The sequence below is a fragment of the Trachypithecus francoisi genome, unplaced genomic scaffold (assembly GCF_009764315.1).
Source record: "Trachypithecus francoisi isolate TF-2019V2 unplaced genomic scaffold, Tfra_2.0 Lachesis_group13, whole genome shotgun sequence".
In the NCBI taxonomy this organism is placed as follows: Eukaryota; Metazoa; Chordata; class Mammalia; order Primates; family Cercopithecidae; genus Trachypithecus; species Trachypithecus francoisi.
The window spans coordinates 50732185-50748911 of record NW_022681458.1 but is presented as its reverse complement, the minus strand read 5'-3'; the positions used below and the strand labels follow the sequence as shown (position 1 = coordinate 50748911).

Here is a 16727-nt window from a genome sequence, read left to right as displayed (position 1 = left end):
AATAATGATATTTTTTCATTAGCTATTTACCTTGCTGAAATGCTTTCAGTCCTTAAAACCACAGATAATTAAAATCATCTATTTGGAATGCTTAGCTTTTGAAAGAAAAAATTCTTACCCAAAATAGTTTTTGAATTTCTGTTTTCATATTATATTTCTGGTGATTTTTGTTTATATAATGAAAATCTCCTCTGCCCAGCAATTATATTTGGAATCTTGAGCTATAATTAAATTTATATTCTGTAAACAGCTGAAGGTTTTCTTTTATTTTTAAAAAATAGTCCAGCCTTTCTAGAATTTTGATGTACTTTTATTTACCATAATCTTACATATTTTTTAGAATCACAGATTTGGATTTGAAAGTAATCTTAAATGTTATCTGGTACAAACTCCCACCCCACTCAGGCACCCTTTTCCAGGTTTCCTAGCACTTTGCTTTTTCTATTAGCATATTTAGATATTTTTCTCTTTTGAGGAAGTTGGTCTGTTGTATGTTTTGTTAGGATGGAGTTTGTTTGTGGTTTAGTTTTAATAAGAGAAGCATAATTGGCGGTAGTTAATGTGACTATAAGTTATTTGGCAGATGGTACCATCAGCATTTATTAAAACTAATTGTATTTTTCTAGTAAGCAGTCTTATGTCCCAGTTGTTAAAAATTAGTAAAGTTAAAAGTAAATGTTAAAGTTTTATAGTAGTTCTAAAAATAAAACATTACCCTGCAACCTTTGAAAGAAAGAAAATGTAGCAGAAATGTAACTCTAAAAATAAATGTTACACCACTGGCTTTTTAAAATAAATTCCTTTGAGGTTAGATTAAATATATAAGTAAAAAGATTTTTTTTTTTTTTTTTTTTTTGAGGCGGAGTCTCGCTCTGTCGCCCGGACTGGAGTGCAGTGGCCGGATCTCAGCTCACTGCAAGCTCCGCCTCCCGGGTTCACGCCATTCTCCTGCCTCAGCCTCCCGAGTAGCTGGGACTACAGGCGCCCGCCACTTCGCCCGGCTAGTTTTTGTATTTTTAGTAGAGATGGGGTTTCACCGTGTTAGCCAGGATGGTCTCGATCTCCTGACCTCGTGATCCGCCCGTCTCGGCCTCCCAAAGTGCTGGGATTACAGGCTTGAGCCACCGCGCCCGGCCCAAGTAAAAAGATTTTAAATAAATAAAAGACTATTCAAGTTCTAAACAAATGGTTTCTTAAGAAAAATTTTTTTTCTTTGCATGTTAGCTCTTCCAAAACATGCAAAATGTCTAGCTATTTCCCTTGTTTATTTTAGACATTTGGATCTGTGAGTGGCCCCCAAGGTTCCTAATTTGTTTGCTTATTTACTCTGTCTATAGTACATATTGTCTTCAGTATCAATCTCCATTTCATAGTTCTGGAGTTCTAATATTTATGAAGGACTGTGTGTATTGAGTTATTGAAATATGTTACTTTTTGAAAGGCTGTGTTGACTTACTATTTAAAATGTTAAAACTTAAATATTGTTGCTCTCCAAATATTATAGTATTGGTTTCTTAATTCTGAAAATTTAAACTGCCTGAGTAGCTCTTCTCCCCACAAGTTTCAATATAAACTCATTCAATATAAAGTCTGCTTGCTTTCATATTATGCATTCCAGAATAAAAATGATGAAATATTAGTATCAGTTACGCAAATATACTCACATTTGAACCATTTGATTGTAAAATTGAAATTTCAATTATGATAATCAGTTTCTTGCTGAACTTTTTTTAGATCTAGATTAGAATATAACTTTTTGTTATATGTGCCTTTCACAAATCATCACAAAGGGGCAATTTACAAAGATTCTTTTGAGAGGACAGCTTAAAACTTAATCCTTAAGGCTTGACTTTCTTCTGTTAAATGAGATTAATGATATCTAAAACCATGGTATAAATTGTTAATTGAATTCCACCCAAGTTCTATTGTTTTGTTCTTCCTCACAGTCATTCCAAATTAAAGATTTTAGTTGAAAAACTCAGAATATATTATTTAAATTTCAAGTATTCCATTTTTTATTCTTTCATATCATAATTTGGGCCAAAATGAGGTAATTTAAAAAATTATATCAAAGTTACTCAGGAAATGGGTTTTTAATTCCACATCTTTATATGTGTTCACTTTCAAATCTTTTGATGCTGACATTTGCCATTGTAGTTTAATTTTCTTTAAAAAGTTAAAAAGAAAACCACACATGAAATGTAAAAGTCCAAACTTCTCTTCTCCAGTATAATATAGCTTATTCTTTATTTATTATTTTACTTAGATCCTTGAAGTATATGCATCATTGATCCAGGTCTATGCGCAAGATTTATAATGTAAATAAAGAATGAACTAAATAATACTGTTTGAGATGAATATTTGAATTGAGATGAATAAATGTTACATCTTCTGCACAATGAAACTTCATTGACATCTGGTGAAATTACAGGACAAATGATTTTGTTAACATTCCATGGTGACTAATACTATTAATCCTCTTTAATCATACCAATAAAATATTTCTGCCTTAATGTCTCTTTTTACTGGACTATGAAGAAACAATTCTGCTGTTAAAGGATAACCAAAAAAATAACTTCCACCTATCTGAACACCCTTATTCTGGCAAGTTAGCAGTTTTATTGTAAACTTACCCACTTGAAATTCCTCTACTTCTCTTCTAGAATTGCTTTTGTAATAAGTGTAAATTTGTAGTCAGATAACTCATTGCTTTTATGAAGTTGCTTTCCCACTTGTGTGACTGTAAGAAAGTGGCTGAAGTCCAGGATTCTTCTGGCTTCCTGGTTTCCATTTCAATATTTTCAATCCCTATTTTACATAGCAAACTTCTGTTTTTTTTTTTTTTAATGCCTTCTATATAGCAGGAATTTTGTTCTCCTCTTGTGTTGTTTTCTTCTCTTCATTTCTGGTACCCAACTAATATCCAAGATTAGATCCCTCTATATAAATGAAAATGTATAACCTTTAAAATTATTTTCTTTAGGTCTTTTTTTTTTTTACCAAATAAGAGCTAAAAGGATTACCATCCCCCTCAGCATTTCACTAGTTTTTGTTCAAACAGCACACAAACAGAATTAGTTCAAGATATTTAGCTAATTAAATTTGATTGAGCAGTTCAGATCATATAAATCAACCTTATCATTATTCCTGTGCTTTATTATTCACTGATAGATTCTTAGTCAACGAATGTTTATTTCTTGCCTAATACGTGCTAGAAACTGTGAGGTGTTTAGGATTTGCAGTGAGTGGTTAATGAGACAAGTATGATCCAACTTGTGTTTGCAATTAAACGGGGATACAGATACTGAATAAATACTGAAAATAACTGAAATGGTAATATGATTTGTTAATACTGATGCATGTAGATCTAATTCATTTTAAATGTTACAAAATAAGTGAGGTGCAAAATGTTATATGCCATATGCTATTTTTGTACATCTATAGCAGACTTTATGAGACACAAATATACAATGTAGTTACTAATAAAACTATAAGAACATGAACACCAATCTTTAGATAAAGCGTACTGCTGGGAGGGAAGGGAATGGATGCAGAGAGGGTGGTTAACTGTATCTTTAATGTTTCATTTCTTTAAAAAATATTTCATTAAATATAATGAAAATAAATGATAGAAAAGTAAAAAAATGCTAGGAGAGGGTACAATAAGAAGACCTTGTTTTGTCCGGGTGATTAAATATGGTTGGTTTTCAATGGAAGGTAATACAGTATGTAAGTTTTGAAGGAGTCAGAGGAAATACGGAATAGCGTTAATAGGCTAGTCTGACTTGAAGTCCCCAGAACAGGAAGGAGTTTAGCACATTTGAGAAAGGAAAAGAAGGCAAATGCACTGAAAGAAGAGTGAGGTGAGGTGGATGGAGATTGGCCGTGGATGACTCTTAGAGATGGGACCATATTATGTAGAGTGGGCCTTCTCATATTTCGATGTACATCAGAATTGTTAGAGTGTCTTAATTTTAAAATACAGCTAGCTTCCTGGGGCCCAGTCCTACAGTTTGATTCAAAAATATAAATGTTTAATGTGCACCCCAGGTGCTTCTGCTGTAGATTGTCCTCAGGACACAGTTTGGGAGACATTTGTAAAAGGTCTTATATACCATATTAAGAATTTTGGACTTTATTCGGAGTTCAGTGTGAAACTTTGAAGGCTTTTAAAAAGGGGAGAGAATGATTTGGTTTGTAAATACCGCTCTGTGGAGAATGGATTAAAGAGAGAAAGTTGAGGTTTTGGACTCGAGATGTATTGGTGGCTTGGGCTAGAGGTGAGAGAAGTAGGTAAATAAGAGATGTGTTTAAGAAATAGGATTGGCAGCACTTGGTGATGGTTTTTGGTGGGTGAAAAAGAGTGAGATAGCAAGTTGACTACCAGGTTTTCAGTATGAGCAACAGGGCCAAAGCTGCTGCATTAACTAAGATGGAGAATACTGGAAAAGCAAACCTTGGGAGTATGAGAAGAAATTAGTTTAATTTTGGCTATTGTAACAAGGATCTGTTTGATTGTGGATATCAGGTTGATTGACAGTGCTTTAAACATCTGGGGGTTATTTTTCTAATATAACAAAAAGTCTCAGGGACTATCAGGGGAACCAACCAGGACTAGTGCCATCAGTAAGGTAAACTTATGTTACACAAGCCTTAGTTTGTTGATCTTAGAAATCATGCCTATCAACTTAGAGTTGCAAGGTGGCTGTTTCATCTTTAACCTCACCTGTATGGCCAAAGTGGGAGAAAAAAAAGAGAAAAGAGCGATACCTAAATCTGAAGGAAGAAGCTTTACTGGAAACTCACCTAATGCTCATTGACCAGACTAACTGCAAGGGAATCTGGGAAAGTGTTTTTAATTGGACACAATACTACCTTTCACAAATAGAGATTCTATTAGTATGGAAGGGATGGGTAGTGGATAACGGATAGACAACTATCAGTGTGTAGAAGCTAGCTAATGTTTGAGATATTTGTGAGATATCTAAGTAGTGATGTTGAGTAAGCAGTCAGATTTAGGCCTAAAACTTAGGAGAGTAGTGTAGTTGGAGCTATAATTTTTTGAATGGTCAGTATGAAGAGTAGTATTTGAAGCTGGGGTGGTGTGTGAGATTGCTTAAGGCGATAGTATAAAGTGATAAGAAAAGTGTATCAAAGACAGAACCCTAAGAAACCCTCATTTTAAAAGTAAGAGAGTAGGAGAGGCTTCCACTAGGGAGAGGTGGCCAGAGAAGAGAAAATCCAGCATAGTGTAATATCAGGAGTCAAGGAAAGAGTATTTTAAGGAGTTTGGAGCATTGAACTGTATGAAAGCATAGATAATTTAGTAAGATGAGGGCTTTATATTTACATGTCCTTTCTAAATTTTTTTTAGATAGAACAATTGCTTTATTTTGTAGTGTCTTAAAAACACTCCTTTCTCCAGCAGTTTTCTTTTTTTTTTTTTTTTTTGAGACGGAGTCTCGCTCTGTCGCCCGGGCTGGAGTGCAGTGGCCGAATCTCAGCTCACTGCAAGCTCCGCCTCCCGGGTTTACGCCATTCTCCTGCCTCAGCCTCCCGAGTAGCTGGGACTACAGGCGCCCGCCACCTCGCCCGGCTAGTTTTTTGTATTTTTTTTTAGTAGAGACGGGGTTTCACCGTGTTAGCCAGGATGGTCTCGATCTCCTGACCTCGTGATCCGCCCGTCTCGGCCTCCCAAAGTGCTGGGATTACAGGCTTGAGCCACCGCGCCCGGCCCAGTTTTCTATATTATATGTTGGAGGAGCTTGCTATGTAATTTGAATAATAAAATGGCTATGAAAGTGCTTTGAAAAGTTACAGCATTAGAGAAACATACTGTTATTACACCTTTTCTGTGTGTATGCTCCATAAAGCACACATGCTGAATGTTTCCCAATAGAAATGTGAAATAAACATTGAAGAATATAGGGAGTTAAGTAAGGCTCTCTGGAGACCAGTGAAAATGAGGGATTTCTTTTCTAACATTAAAGCAATTAATAAAGATTGTGTTAGTGTTGTAGGTTGGAATAACTAGAAAACTCATCCATGTACCCGGCTTTGTTATAGTAGGATTTGAGGCATGCTAAGGAATAGGACCTTAAACTCTGAATTGAAACCATAATTCTTCCTGTATGAGTGCTAAAACTGCTTTGTTTCACAGCAGGAAGAGAACCCCATCTGTTTTCAGGGACCTTGTTTGTGTTTGTTTATTTTTAATTTACAGAAGATGGTGTCTTTGTAAGAATATTTTGATTCCAATGGCCCGGATTTTTTTTTTTTTTTTTTTTTTTTAGTATGTGTATGTGGTGATGAATTTCTTCTCTTCCTGTCTTGTCTTCACTTTTAACTTCTTTGACTTTTTTGGGTTTTATGTACTTGTTTTTTAAATGTCGCACTTTATCATTCCAGAAATGTGGCACCTTGTCCTCTATCCTAACATACTAATGTAATATTCACTAATGTTCATGAACTTTTACAAGTACTTGTTTGTATAATAGTGGGAGAAGACCAGAAATACAGTGAATGAGAAACTTTGATAGTCGTCTGTGCAATACAAATATGCTTAAGGTCTGCAGTTTTGTTCTTTAGAGGAGTAGCTGTCTTTGTCCTTGCTCATTGCTGTTTTTCTTCTACTTTCTTATTGATTAGGAGTGCTGTTTTCAGACCACACACAGATATATTGTTAGCTACTTTTATAATTGGATATATAAAGAGGGATGCTTATGACCTCATCGGTATCTTTTTAGACCATTCATTGGTGTTTACTGGAATAATATGCCACTGAGAAAAGAAGTTACTTATTTGCTGCTAGTGACGTAGCAGTTGTATTTGCTTTTATTCACATTCGCCCAACTCACATTTCATTTTTAAAGATTTAAATGCAAAGAATAAAGGTAATATCTTAATGTTTTCTATTTGTCGTTTGTGATATTGATATATCAAATTGAATTATTTCTTTTGTTCTTTCATTTTCTCTTCATTTAAGAAACACCTTTGGGTAGCACCTCAATATAAAATGAATATCTCTGATTTTCTATAAGTTGTTTCTTTGTTGTTATTTTCTGATTTCCTATCACAACATATTTCTGTCTTGGTATTGTATTATTGAAGAAATCCCAGGTTTTGTTAGGAAATCGCTTGGCCCAGTAGATAGTTAGTAGTTGCAAGCACTGGCCCTGGCATCTTCCAGACTGGGTTTGAGCCCTTGTTCTCCCACTTAGCAGCTCTGATACCTTGCTTAAGTTATTTAAATGTTTCTTATCCCTTAATAACAGAAATAATATTTGGAGCACTTAGCTGAGTCAAGAGAGTAGGTGCTTCATATTAACTATTTCGTTGTAAGTAATACATAATCTTTAATTTTTTGTCTTCATAGGTTGTCAGATTTTTTGACATGATTATGACTTTTTCGTTTACAAATGAGTGAAATTATTTCAGATTAAACTAGTCATCGAAAAATTTTGAGGCTACGCATTGTGGCTCACACACGTAATCCCAGCATTTTGGGAGGCTGTCAGGAGGATTGCTTGAGCCCAGTAGTTTGAGACCAGCCTGGACAACATAGTGAGACCCCATCTCTACGAAAAACGAAGAAATCAGCTGGGTTTGGTGGCACATGCTTGTGGTCACAGCTATTTAGGAGGCTGAGTTGGGAGGATCACTTGAGCTTGGGAGGTCAAGGCTGCAGTGAGCCATATTCACCATGGCACTCCAGTCTAGGCAACAGAGCTAGAACTGTCTCAAAAAAAAAAAGAAAATTTGAAAATTGTATGTTTTTAAGGGAGTTTATTAGCAAATTCGAGAACAGAATGCAGTTCTTGGAGCTATCATTTTGAGGTTGTATTTTTAAAGTGAAATTTCTGTAAAACAGAGCTTCTTCCCTTTATAGTAAAATTTACTATTTGATTTATTCCTCTCTATTGAAATTAGTATATGAGAATCTCCTGCATTTGTGTAAGTTTGGAAATATGGGCATGAATTTATTAAATTGCTATTCCTATAAAGGATTTTTTCCCCAACCCTCTGAATCATATCAGTTTGGATTAGTTTTGTCTATATATAGTATATTAATAACTGTGTCTCAGTAAATCTTTGGAAAGCTTAGGAATATGTGGCCTCATACTCAGACTGTCTAATTATAAAAGTACTGTAATTTTTTTTTACACATCCTTACAAATATTAAGTAAGCTCAGTAGTAAAGGAAAGAGGAAATATCTTTGATATACACATTACACATACACATTACACAGGCTTATTTTTACCCTTGGGCAAGGTGATTAGTTTACATATGATGGCAACTTAAAATTTTTCTTTAGCCACTGTATAATAGGTAGTATGTTTCAATTTGACCTTAAGAAAATATAAAAGCGGGCTGAAAGCTTATTTTCATTTAAAGACTATAATCAGCCAAGTTGGAGTGAAGCCTTTAAAACAAAATTGGATCTGGAGTCATGATGGTTTATTTAACAGATGAAGCAAAGTATCTGTTCCATGACAAGAGATACTGTGGTGAGCTGGAAATGAGAGCAGCTTATTTCAAACTAGAGGCGGTAGAAACAGAAGGATGTTTTTTCAGTTACCTGCTTTTTTTTTTTTTTCTCATTAAAGCAGTTCCAAACAGGCTGAATTCATGTTTATATGAAGACAAACTAAAGATGAAAAACAAAGGAAATTTTGGTTTGGCAGTTGGTAATAGAGTTAGAAATTAAATAATTGAAGTAAAGTGTAAAACCAGTGAATCAGTTTTTCCTGCATCTCCCCCTCCCTCCATCTTCTCCCTTTCTTCCTTTTCTCCCCTCTCGCTTTAGTCCTATCCAGGCTTCCTTCCAATATTTAGTAAAGAACTTTTATGGATTAGAGCTGAATTGATGTTTAATCTGTTGATTTCCTTCTGTGCTTTGGATAACAATCTGAGATCTATTAAGGACTCATCATCATGGTCTAGTTGTACAGAATTGGGAATCCAGATACCTGAGTTCTACTCAAGCTCCATCACTAATTCATATGCTATGTGACCTTGAGCCAGGGTCCTTAATCTCAGTGTTAGTAATAAACATATCTATCAACATATTTTACAACCAGCCTGTCAGGAATTTTTAAAAACAACTGTAACTGTTTAAAATGTTGAATGTTTTAGGGTCGTCCACTATATAAATACAGAGTAATGTGAGTATATAATTCTAATAATTGCTACTTACTCATAAGTACAGAATTATTAGGGCATTTACAGAAGTCACACAACTCAACTTTTAAACAAGCTCAAACTGAATAGGATAATGATAGGATTAAAGACTTAGGAATGCCATGTTTTAGATGTGTAAAACTGATACACTCCCCACCTGCTTCTAGCTGTTTTGGAAAATGAGATTTGCTATGCCAAACATGCCAGTGTTAAGTGAACTTACGTGAACTGTAACATTTTTTTGTCCCACTGTTGTCATGACTTTGTACAAATAAACTAAGATAAGATTGTCTGGTTCGGGCAGGTTCTGACAAAAAGACTTGATAAGAAAAATGCAGCAGTGCTGGAAAATCTACAAGATGAAGGGGAAACTGTTAACATTTAATTTATAAATTTTAATGGGTATCTCCTCAAGTGCAGTGTCTCTTTGCCATGGGGAGGCATACATTAAACATAGAGCCCTTAATTTAATAGCTATTATTGTGGCTGTGTATAGTCTGTTTCTTTGTATGAAGGGATTATTTATCAAAACACAGCTTCTATGCCTCTGGCATTTACTGTTAACCCATTATTTTCTGGATCTTGGCCTCCTTGACAGGTATTTTAAAATCAACTCAAGTATCCAGTGGGGATGTAGGGGAATGAGCTTCAATCAATGGTTAGCACACCTACATCCTTTGCAAGAATTGATGTGGAGGTGGATGAGTGATCCTCTAGAGTGCCCCTCTCCTTCAGTTTGTTTGCCATGATAGGCATTCCAGAGGGTGTGTCAGCTTAGTTGGAAATACTCGTGGCACTCTTTAACAGACCAGGAAGCAGACTATCCCTAAACGACATACTCTGTCTCTTGTCTCCGAAGTGTTAGACTAGTTTCATTTTCTTTCGTGGCATTCTGCCCACAGCTCATTTCATAATTTATGTAAACTTAAAAGTATAGGGGGCTGTTGATGCTAGAAAGAAGAGGCATTTGTGGTTTTGCTTTTAAATAGTGCCTGTGCATGGGCTGCCTCCTAGTGTTTTTTTGTTTTGGAGAGAATTACACTCACTTTGTGTTCAAGCACTTATCTTTTGGTTTGGGCTAAATTCAGCTCCACAGCTAGCCTTTTGTTTTCATGGGAAGAATACCAAACTTCCATGTTAGTCTTTAATAATTTTTGTTAAGGCAAGCTAATGTTTTTTCCCTCTGGTTACTTACAAAGCCTTTGTATATTAAAGTTTCCTAATTTTTTTTCTCATGCTTGTGAATAACAATATACTCTGAATAAACCAAGTAAATTCTAAAATGTTCTATTTTGGGCTTTATTAATAAGAAATTGACTTTTAGAACATTTGAAATATTGAATAATTAAGTGACTAAGTGCTACACACATACTATAATAAAATCTCTTCAGACTAGTATGGTCTAAATTCAGAAATTTAAAAGGGAATGTGTAGTTCTTATATCCAGTCATGGAAACAGATGAGGCTTTATTGCTTAGAAGTACCAACATCGTTTTAAAAGTAAGAACTATGGGTAATTACTATATTAATAGTATATACAGGGGAACCTGGATTTTTCTTAGTGGTGGGGGAAGTAAGACACACACATGTTCCATGTGGTCATGTGTTACAGTGCCATAGTGTGGCAAAGGTAGACAGAGATTACTTTTGATTTAAGAGATTGGAGCAGAGTTCACAGAAATGGGTTAAGAATAATATATCCATGAGAAATGGGTGGGGAAAATGATTTCAGGAGAATAGTATGCACTGTGGGAGGAAGCAGGAGGTAGATCCAGGGTTGTGGTGGGAGTGGAGGTATCTAATTGACTGCCCCTGGCACTTGCTGTCACAGGGCACTGTGTGTGCAGCTGGCATAAGCTACATAGATAATGAATGCTGGGCTGGGATGGCCTGGGGAAAACTGGCAGCAAGGAAGGGACTTGCACTCTAGTCTTTAAGGGAAGGGAAGGATTTGATTAGGAATCTGGGTGTTCTTAAAGAGCATAGACACCAAGACAAAAACAAGGGCAGTAAGACAGGCCAATTTTGCTCTATTGAGGTTGAGAAGAAAAGTTAAGTTAGCTGGACTGAAGAACCTTGAATACAAGGCTAAAGAACTTAAACGTTATCAGAAATGATTTTGGGTTTCTTGATAACTCCCCTGCTTTAGAAACATTTAGTGATTAGAGCAATGTTTTGAGAATATGATTAGAAGTATGCGGAGAGGTTTTGGAGGGTGGAAGAAAGACCGGAAGCAGAGGCACCAGTTATGATTGAATAAATCTTGTAATGATACTCAAAGATGTAAAAGTTAAGGGAGATGGGCTAGGCACAGGGGCTCACACCTACAATCCCAACACTGGGAGGCTGAGGCAGGCGGATCGTTTGAGGTTGGGAGTTTGGGACCAGCCTGGCCAACCTGAAACCCCGTCTCTACCAAAAACTACAAAAATTAGATTAGTGGTGCCACATGCCTGTAATCCCAGCTACTCCAGAGGCTGAGGTGGGAGAATCACTTGAACTGAGGAGGCGATCCTGCCACTGCACTCCAGCCTGGGTGACAGAGTGAGACCTTTTCTAAAAAAAAAAAAAAAAAAACAACAAACAAAACAGGGTTGGGGGCTGATAGAGGAATTAACTTTACAATTTAATACCCATAATTGAGTATTTGATGCTTTGAGGGAGAATATTCACTTAGTCAATAGATACTTAATGAGCACCTATTATGTGTGATAGACACTGAGTTGACGGTGGGGAACAGAAAGACAAGTGGTCTCTGCCCACCACATGGAGCCTACATTTAATGAGAGAGACAGAAAACAAGTATATATAAAAATATATATACTTTATATATAGTTATATATAATTATATATAACAAATATAGTTAAAAATTGTATAGTTTACTACATATATATATATATATATGAAGGGGAAAAGCAAGGTAAGGGATAAGGCAGTGATGAAAAGAAGGGAGTATTTTAGTCTTGAGAGAACTTTGGGTAGAGTGGAGACCTACCCAAAGGGAGGGAGAGGGGGCCTTCTGACTCCCTGGGGAAACCGCATCTTTAGCAGCCAGTTGTAGGCCTCGAGTGCCTGAGACCAGCAAGACATTCTGGCTGGAGTAGAGCTGGAAAGGGAAGACTGGTAGGAGTGATACGTGCAATGTAACCAGGAATAGAGCCTTTAGGGTCCTGAAAGCCATGGTAAGGAGTTTAATTTTAGATATGATGGAAAGGCATGGGAGTTCCTTGATATTTTTAAAAGATCCCTCTGGCAGCAGAGGTGATAAGGTGGTGACTCAGATGAGGCCTAAGGCAACAATGCTAGAGGTGGTGAGAAGTGATAGGATTCCAAACATATTTTGCAGGTAAAGCGAAGAGGACTTATTGATGAGCTAGATGTGGACTGTGAGAGAAATAGAATCAAGGAATACACCCCCACGGTCTGTATGGTGAATTTGTCTGAATTAGAAAAAGCTAATTCTGTCTCTGACCAGAAGCAGAAGCACCACTTCTCAGCACCACTGGGTAAAGAAGCTCCCTTCCTCCTAGGACATGTACCTGGGTGCTAGGACACCTTGGTGGGAAGAGTGTGGGCTGGTAACCCGTGTTGGTCCTGTGGCCAGGCATCCTTGTGAAGGACTCAACCTGTATAAGTGAATGCAGCAGCACTGGATGACTCCTGAGTTTGTGGCCTGAGCAAGTGGATGAATTGTAGTGTCATCCCCAAACGGGGGGGACTAGAAGAGGAGCTGACTGTGAGTGGCAGAAGACACAGCAAAGCAAATTCCATTTTGGGTATAAGTCTGAGATGCCAATTAAAAGTCCTGGAAGCAATGTCAAGTAGGCAGACGGTTGTGAACTGGAGCCAGGGTAGGAAGCCGGCAGGGCTGTTGCTGTTTTTGAGTTTGAAATGACTGTCAGGTGGAGCTGTAGGACTGGAGCTTAGGAGCAAAGATTTAGATTAAAGATGGGGAAGTCAGTCTGCCCAGAGGAATAGATGAATCCTTTGAAGGACATTATATTGAAAAACAAGAAGATTGGACTGCCTTGGGAGTATTATTTGGCAGTGGAAAGTGGTTAATGAATCTGCAAAGCAGCAAACAGGAGGAAGATCAGGGTGATGGAGCAGCATGGAAGGCAAGTCGTGAGAGGGTGGAGGGTGCTGGGGAGATCTGAAGGAATCGGGGCTTAGGAAGCTGCTGGAGCTTTGGAGAGCACTATTTAGAGGTAACAATGAGTGTGAAGGTAATTTTCAGGGAATTAAAAATATACTTTCAGGAAATACGTGCTGAAGGGAGAACAATAGGTCAAGTGTTGGCTTTTTAAAATAGGATGAAATTGTGTCTGTTTTAAGGTAAACTGAGGGAACCAATGAAGGAGGAAAAGTTAAAGCTGCTAGAAACAAAGGGGATCCGTGAGGGAACAAGAGCAGGGCATCTGGAGGATAAGTGTTTGAAGGAATGGATAAAAAGTGAGTCTCAAATATGAAACTTTTTACTTTGAGCGATGAAACAGTTTTTTGTCTTTTCAGCAAAGTTGTAGTTAGGATCTTCTGTCTGTTTTTAGGGGTCTCTGCTGGTATTAAAGGCCTGAAGAAAGTATGGCGGGAACCAACAAGAAAAAAAAAATTGTCAAGCAGTAATGAGAGATCAGGTGGAAATATGGAGAATAGTCCATAATAGCCAGTCAGTAATCTATGGCCCAAGAGCAAAAAGGGAATTGAGAATTCAGAGGTGACCCCACTACAAAAGAAAGACATGAAGGGCATCTGAAACAGTGGTTTATAACCCAGAAGAGTGCATATCAAAGTCACCTGGAGACTTTAAACAAAATGATGGGCTGAGCATGGTGACTCCTGCCTGTAATCCCAACAGTTTGGGAGGGCAAGGCAGAAGGACTGCTTAAGACCAGGAGTTCAAGACCAGCCTGGCCAACATAGTGAGACCCCATCTCTATAAAAAACAAACTCTATGCATTTACCTCCTTTCCCTAAAATGTATCAGATTGAGGTGTAGGAGTAGGACAACAAGAAATGGGAGAGATGTTTATGTATGCTTTTAGAACATTCTGGGTGATACTCTTTAGTTCTTTGTTCCACCCCCATTCCCCATTGAGAAAACTGTTCTGGACTCTGGGCAGGAGTGGAAAAGGATGGCTGGGAGGGAAGCTAAAGGACTAAAGGTAAAGTTTTTTGAAGTGATATCAACACAAATAGTAATAGTAGTATTTTGGGGATGTGCTCAGCTAGTTAGGTTCCTGTACTGTAGACCTTTACAGAGCCTTTCATATGCTCATGAATCTCCAAGAGGGGGATTTAATATTTTAAGATCATATCCAGCCACAGGATCCTTATTTTCATGGACTATCTTATGGACTAGTTTCTGCAAATTACACTTTGAAAATGCTGAATTAGAGAACTGCAGCAATGGTCAGTTCCAGTTAATTTGGAAAGTTCATGGGTTTTGGAAGGGGGAAGCCATACTGGAAAGGGAGAATGTCCGGGTTAAGATCTTGAAGCACAGTTCAGGGATGTGGCATTGTTGGTGGAGAGCTGGGTAACTTTCCATTCCTCCAGTTAAACTTGTTTTCTACCACTGAGTGCAGCATCAGTTGAGTCATCAATATGAATGTTGAAGTTGCAAAGTGTAAGACAAAATGGGGGAATTTATGAAGTATTTACAAATATTCTGTGATCAATAATTTCTCATAGATAGGGACTGATAAAGTCTTTATGAAAGCAGGCCAAAATCCAATGGCTTTTCAGATAACTAGACTTTTCCTCTTAACTATAAGAAAAGGAAAGTGGGTAACTGTCAAAGGTAGATACACTTTGAAATCTTGGAGCACTTCATAGAGGTGACTTAATATTTTGGAGCTGAGAAACCTTTTAAACACAGCAGTGTCGTAAGTTCTGAGAATGACCCAATTTGTACCACCTGGGCATTGAACTGAAGGCTGTCTTTCCAGTGAAGTAAAGTTTAAGATGACAGTTAACACTGAATGTTCTCTCTTAAGATTTGCAAAGAAGCCAGTGATTGGTGAGGATAGTGATAGTTGGCAGGGATTAGGCATTTATATAGCATGATTTAATTTTTAATAATGTGAATTGTATCAGCATACAAACTTCCTTACAATATTGAGACATACAAAATGGGAAGGCTTCTAAACAATTTTCAGTTGCTCCAACTATGTGAGTTTCACAAAATTCCATTCTTTTGTGCCAAGTGATATTATTCCATTCCTTCCCTCATGTATCTTATCTTTATTATTGAATTTTCCCTCACAATCCACTGTTAAAAGAAGAAAATATCACACATGTGGGTTCTTTTGGCTATGGAAGTGTCCTTGAGATAACTTCTTGCACATGACTCAGGTGACGTGTTCAAAGCACATGGAAATCACTTACCAGTGACAGGTGGATGTTGTATGTGTTTGTTTTCTCCTATGGATGCCTAAACTTTCTTTTCTTCACAGGTAAAGTCAGTGATAAATCTTTTGTTTGCTGCATATACTGGAGATGTGTCTGCACTTCGAAGGTATGTTTATAGGATGGATTAGCATGCATTTTACAGATATTTATGAAGTTGCTTCTGGGCGAGCAGCCATTTTAAGGTTAAAGTCTCACTTCTCTTTCCCTTTGATAAAAATGACCCCAACAAAATTTTTATTAAATAGGCACTTCCAGTGTCTGTGGCCTGCTTTCCAATCTTGTCCTTTTCTGCCTCCTATAAAAAAGACGGTATCTCTGTTTCCCCAAGTAATAACTGTTCAGCCAATCTGGCTAATTAGTATCAGTGGCTTACTGGAACTGGACAGTGCCTTCTCACTCCCTGTCTACCCTCCGTTCCCGGTCTTTGGTGTGTGTGTGTGTGTGTGGGAAGCAGCTAGGGGGTTTGGTGTCTGGCAGATCATCAGGACTAGTAAGGCCATATACTGCTGTATACCTAAGGTCTTTTGTATAGAGTTGTAACTTGTTTTCTTTTTCCTTTTGTTTTCTCCCATTAATACCTCAAACAACTGATTTTCAAAGTGGAAAAATGTCTGTGCTTCCCCCCTTGTCTTAAAGTCTGACGAGTACTAGTAGACTGTGAAATGTTTAAGAATGGGAGTCCTAGTAAAAACATACAACTTTATTATAGGGATTAGTTTCTTGCCCTTCTGAGACATAAACCTTGGTACAGTTGTGCCATAATTCTTGAGTTTTGAACAGTAATGTAATAAAGTTTAATTCTGTGAGAGATGTTTAACATTTAATCTTACCTAAAAAAAGCAATGCTGAGGAAGAGAGGTGAAGTGGCATTTACCCAAAACACCTGTATACTGGTCAATAAGGTTGGTAGTTCCCATTAATGAGCCTGATGAAGGATGGCACCTGTCTGACAGGGCCTTAAATGAACTGATGGAGTGAATGTTACAAGTGTGAATTAAATTTGCTTTATATATAATAAATAGCTGTGCTTACACATTTTCAGATTTGCTTTGTCAGCTATGGACATGGAACAGCGGGACTATGATTCTAGAACAGCACTGCATGTAGCTGCTGCAGAGGGTAATACAGGAACTA

At 37.2% G+C, this 16727-nt stretch overlaps 1 protein-coding gene across 2 annotated transcripts in view; it reads left to right on the top strand.

Moving 5' to 3' along the window:
* GLS (glutaminase) overlaps positions 1–16727 on the top strand; it is a 91032-nt gene that overhangs the window by 63184 nt on the left and 11121 nt on the right. For both annotated transcript variants that reach the window (XM_033230818.1, XM_033230822.1), the window contains 2 exons: positions 15638–15699; positions 16636–16712. In XM_033230818.1, coding sequence (XP_033086709.1) covers positions 15638–15699; positions 16636–16712 — 139 coding nt within the window. The remainder of the gene's footprint in view (positions 1–15637; positions 15700–16635; positions 16713–16727) is intronic.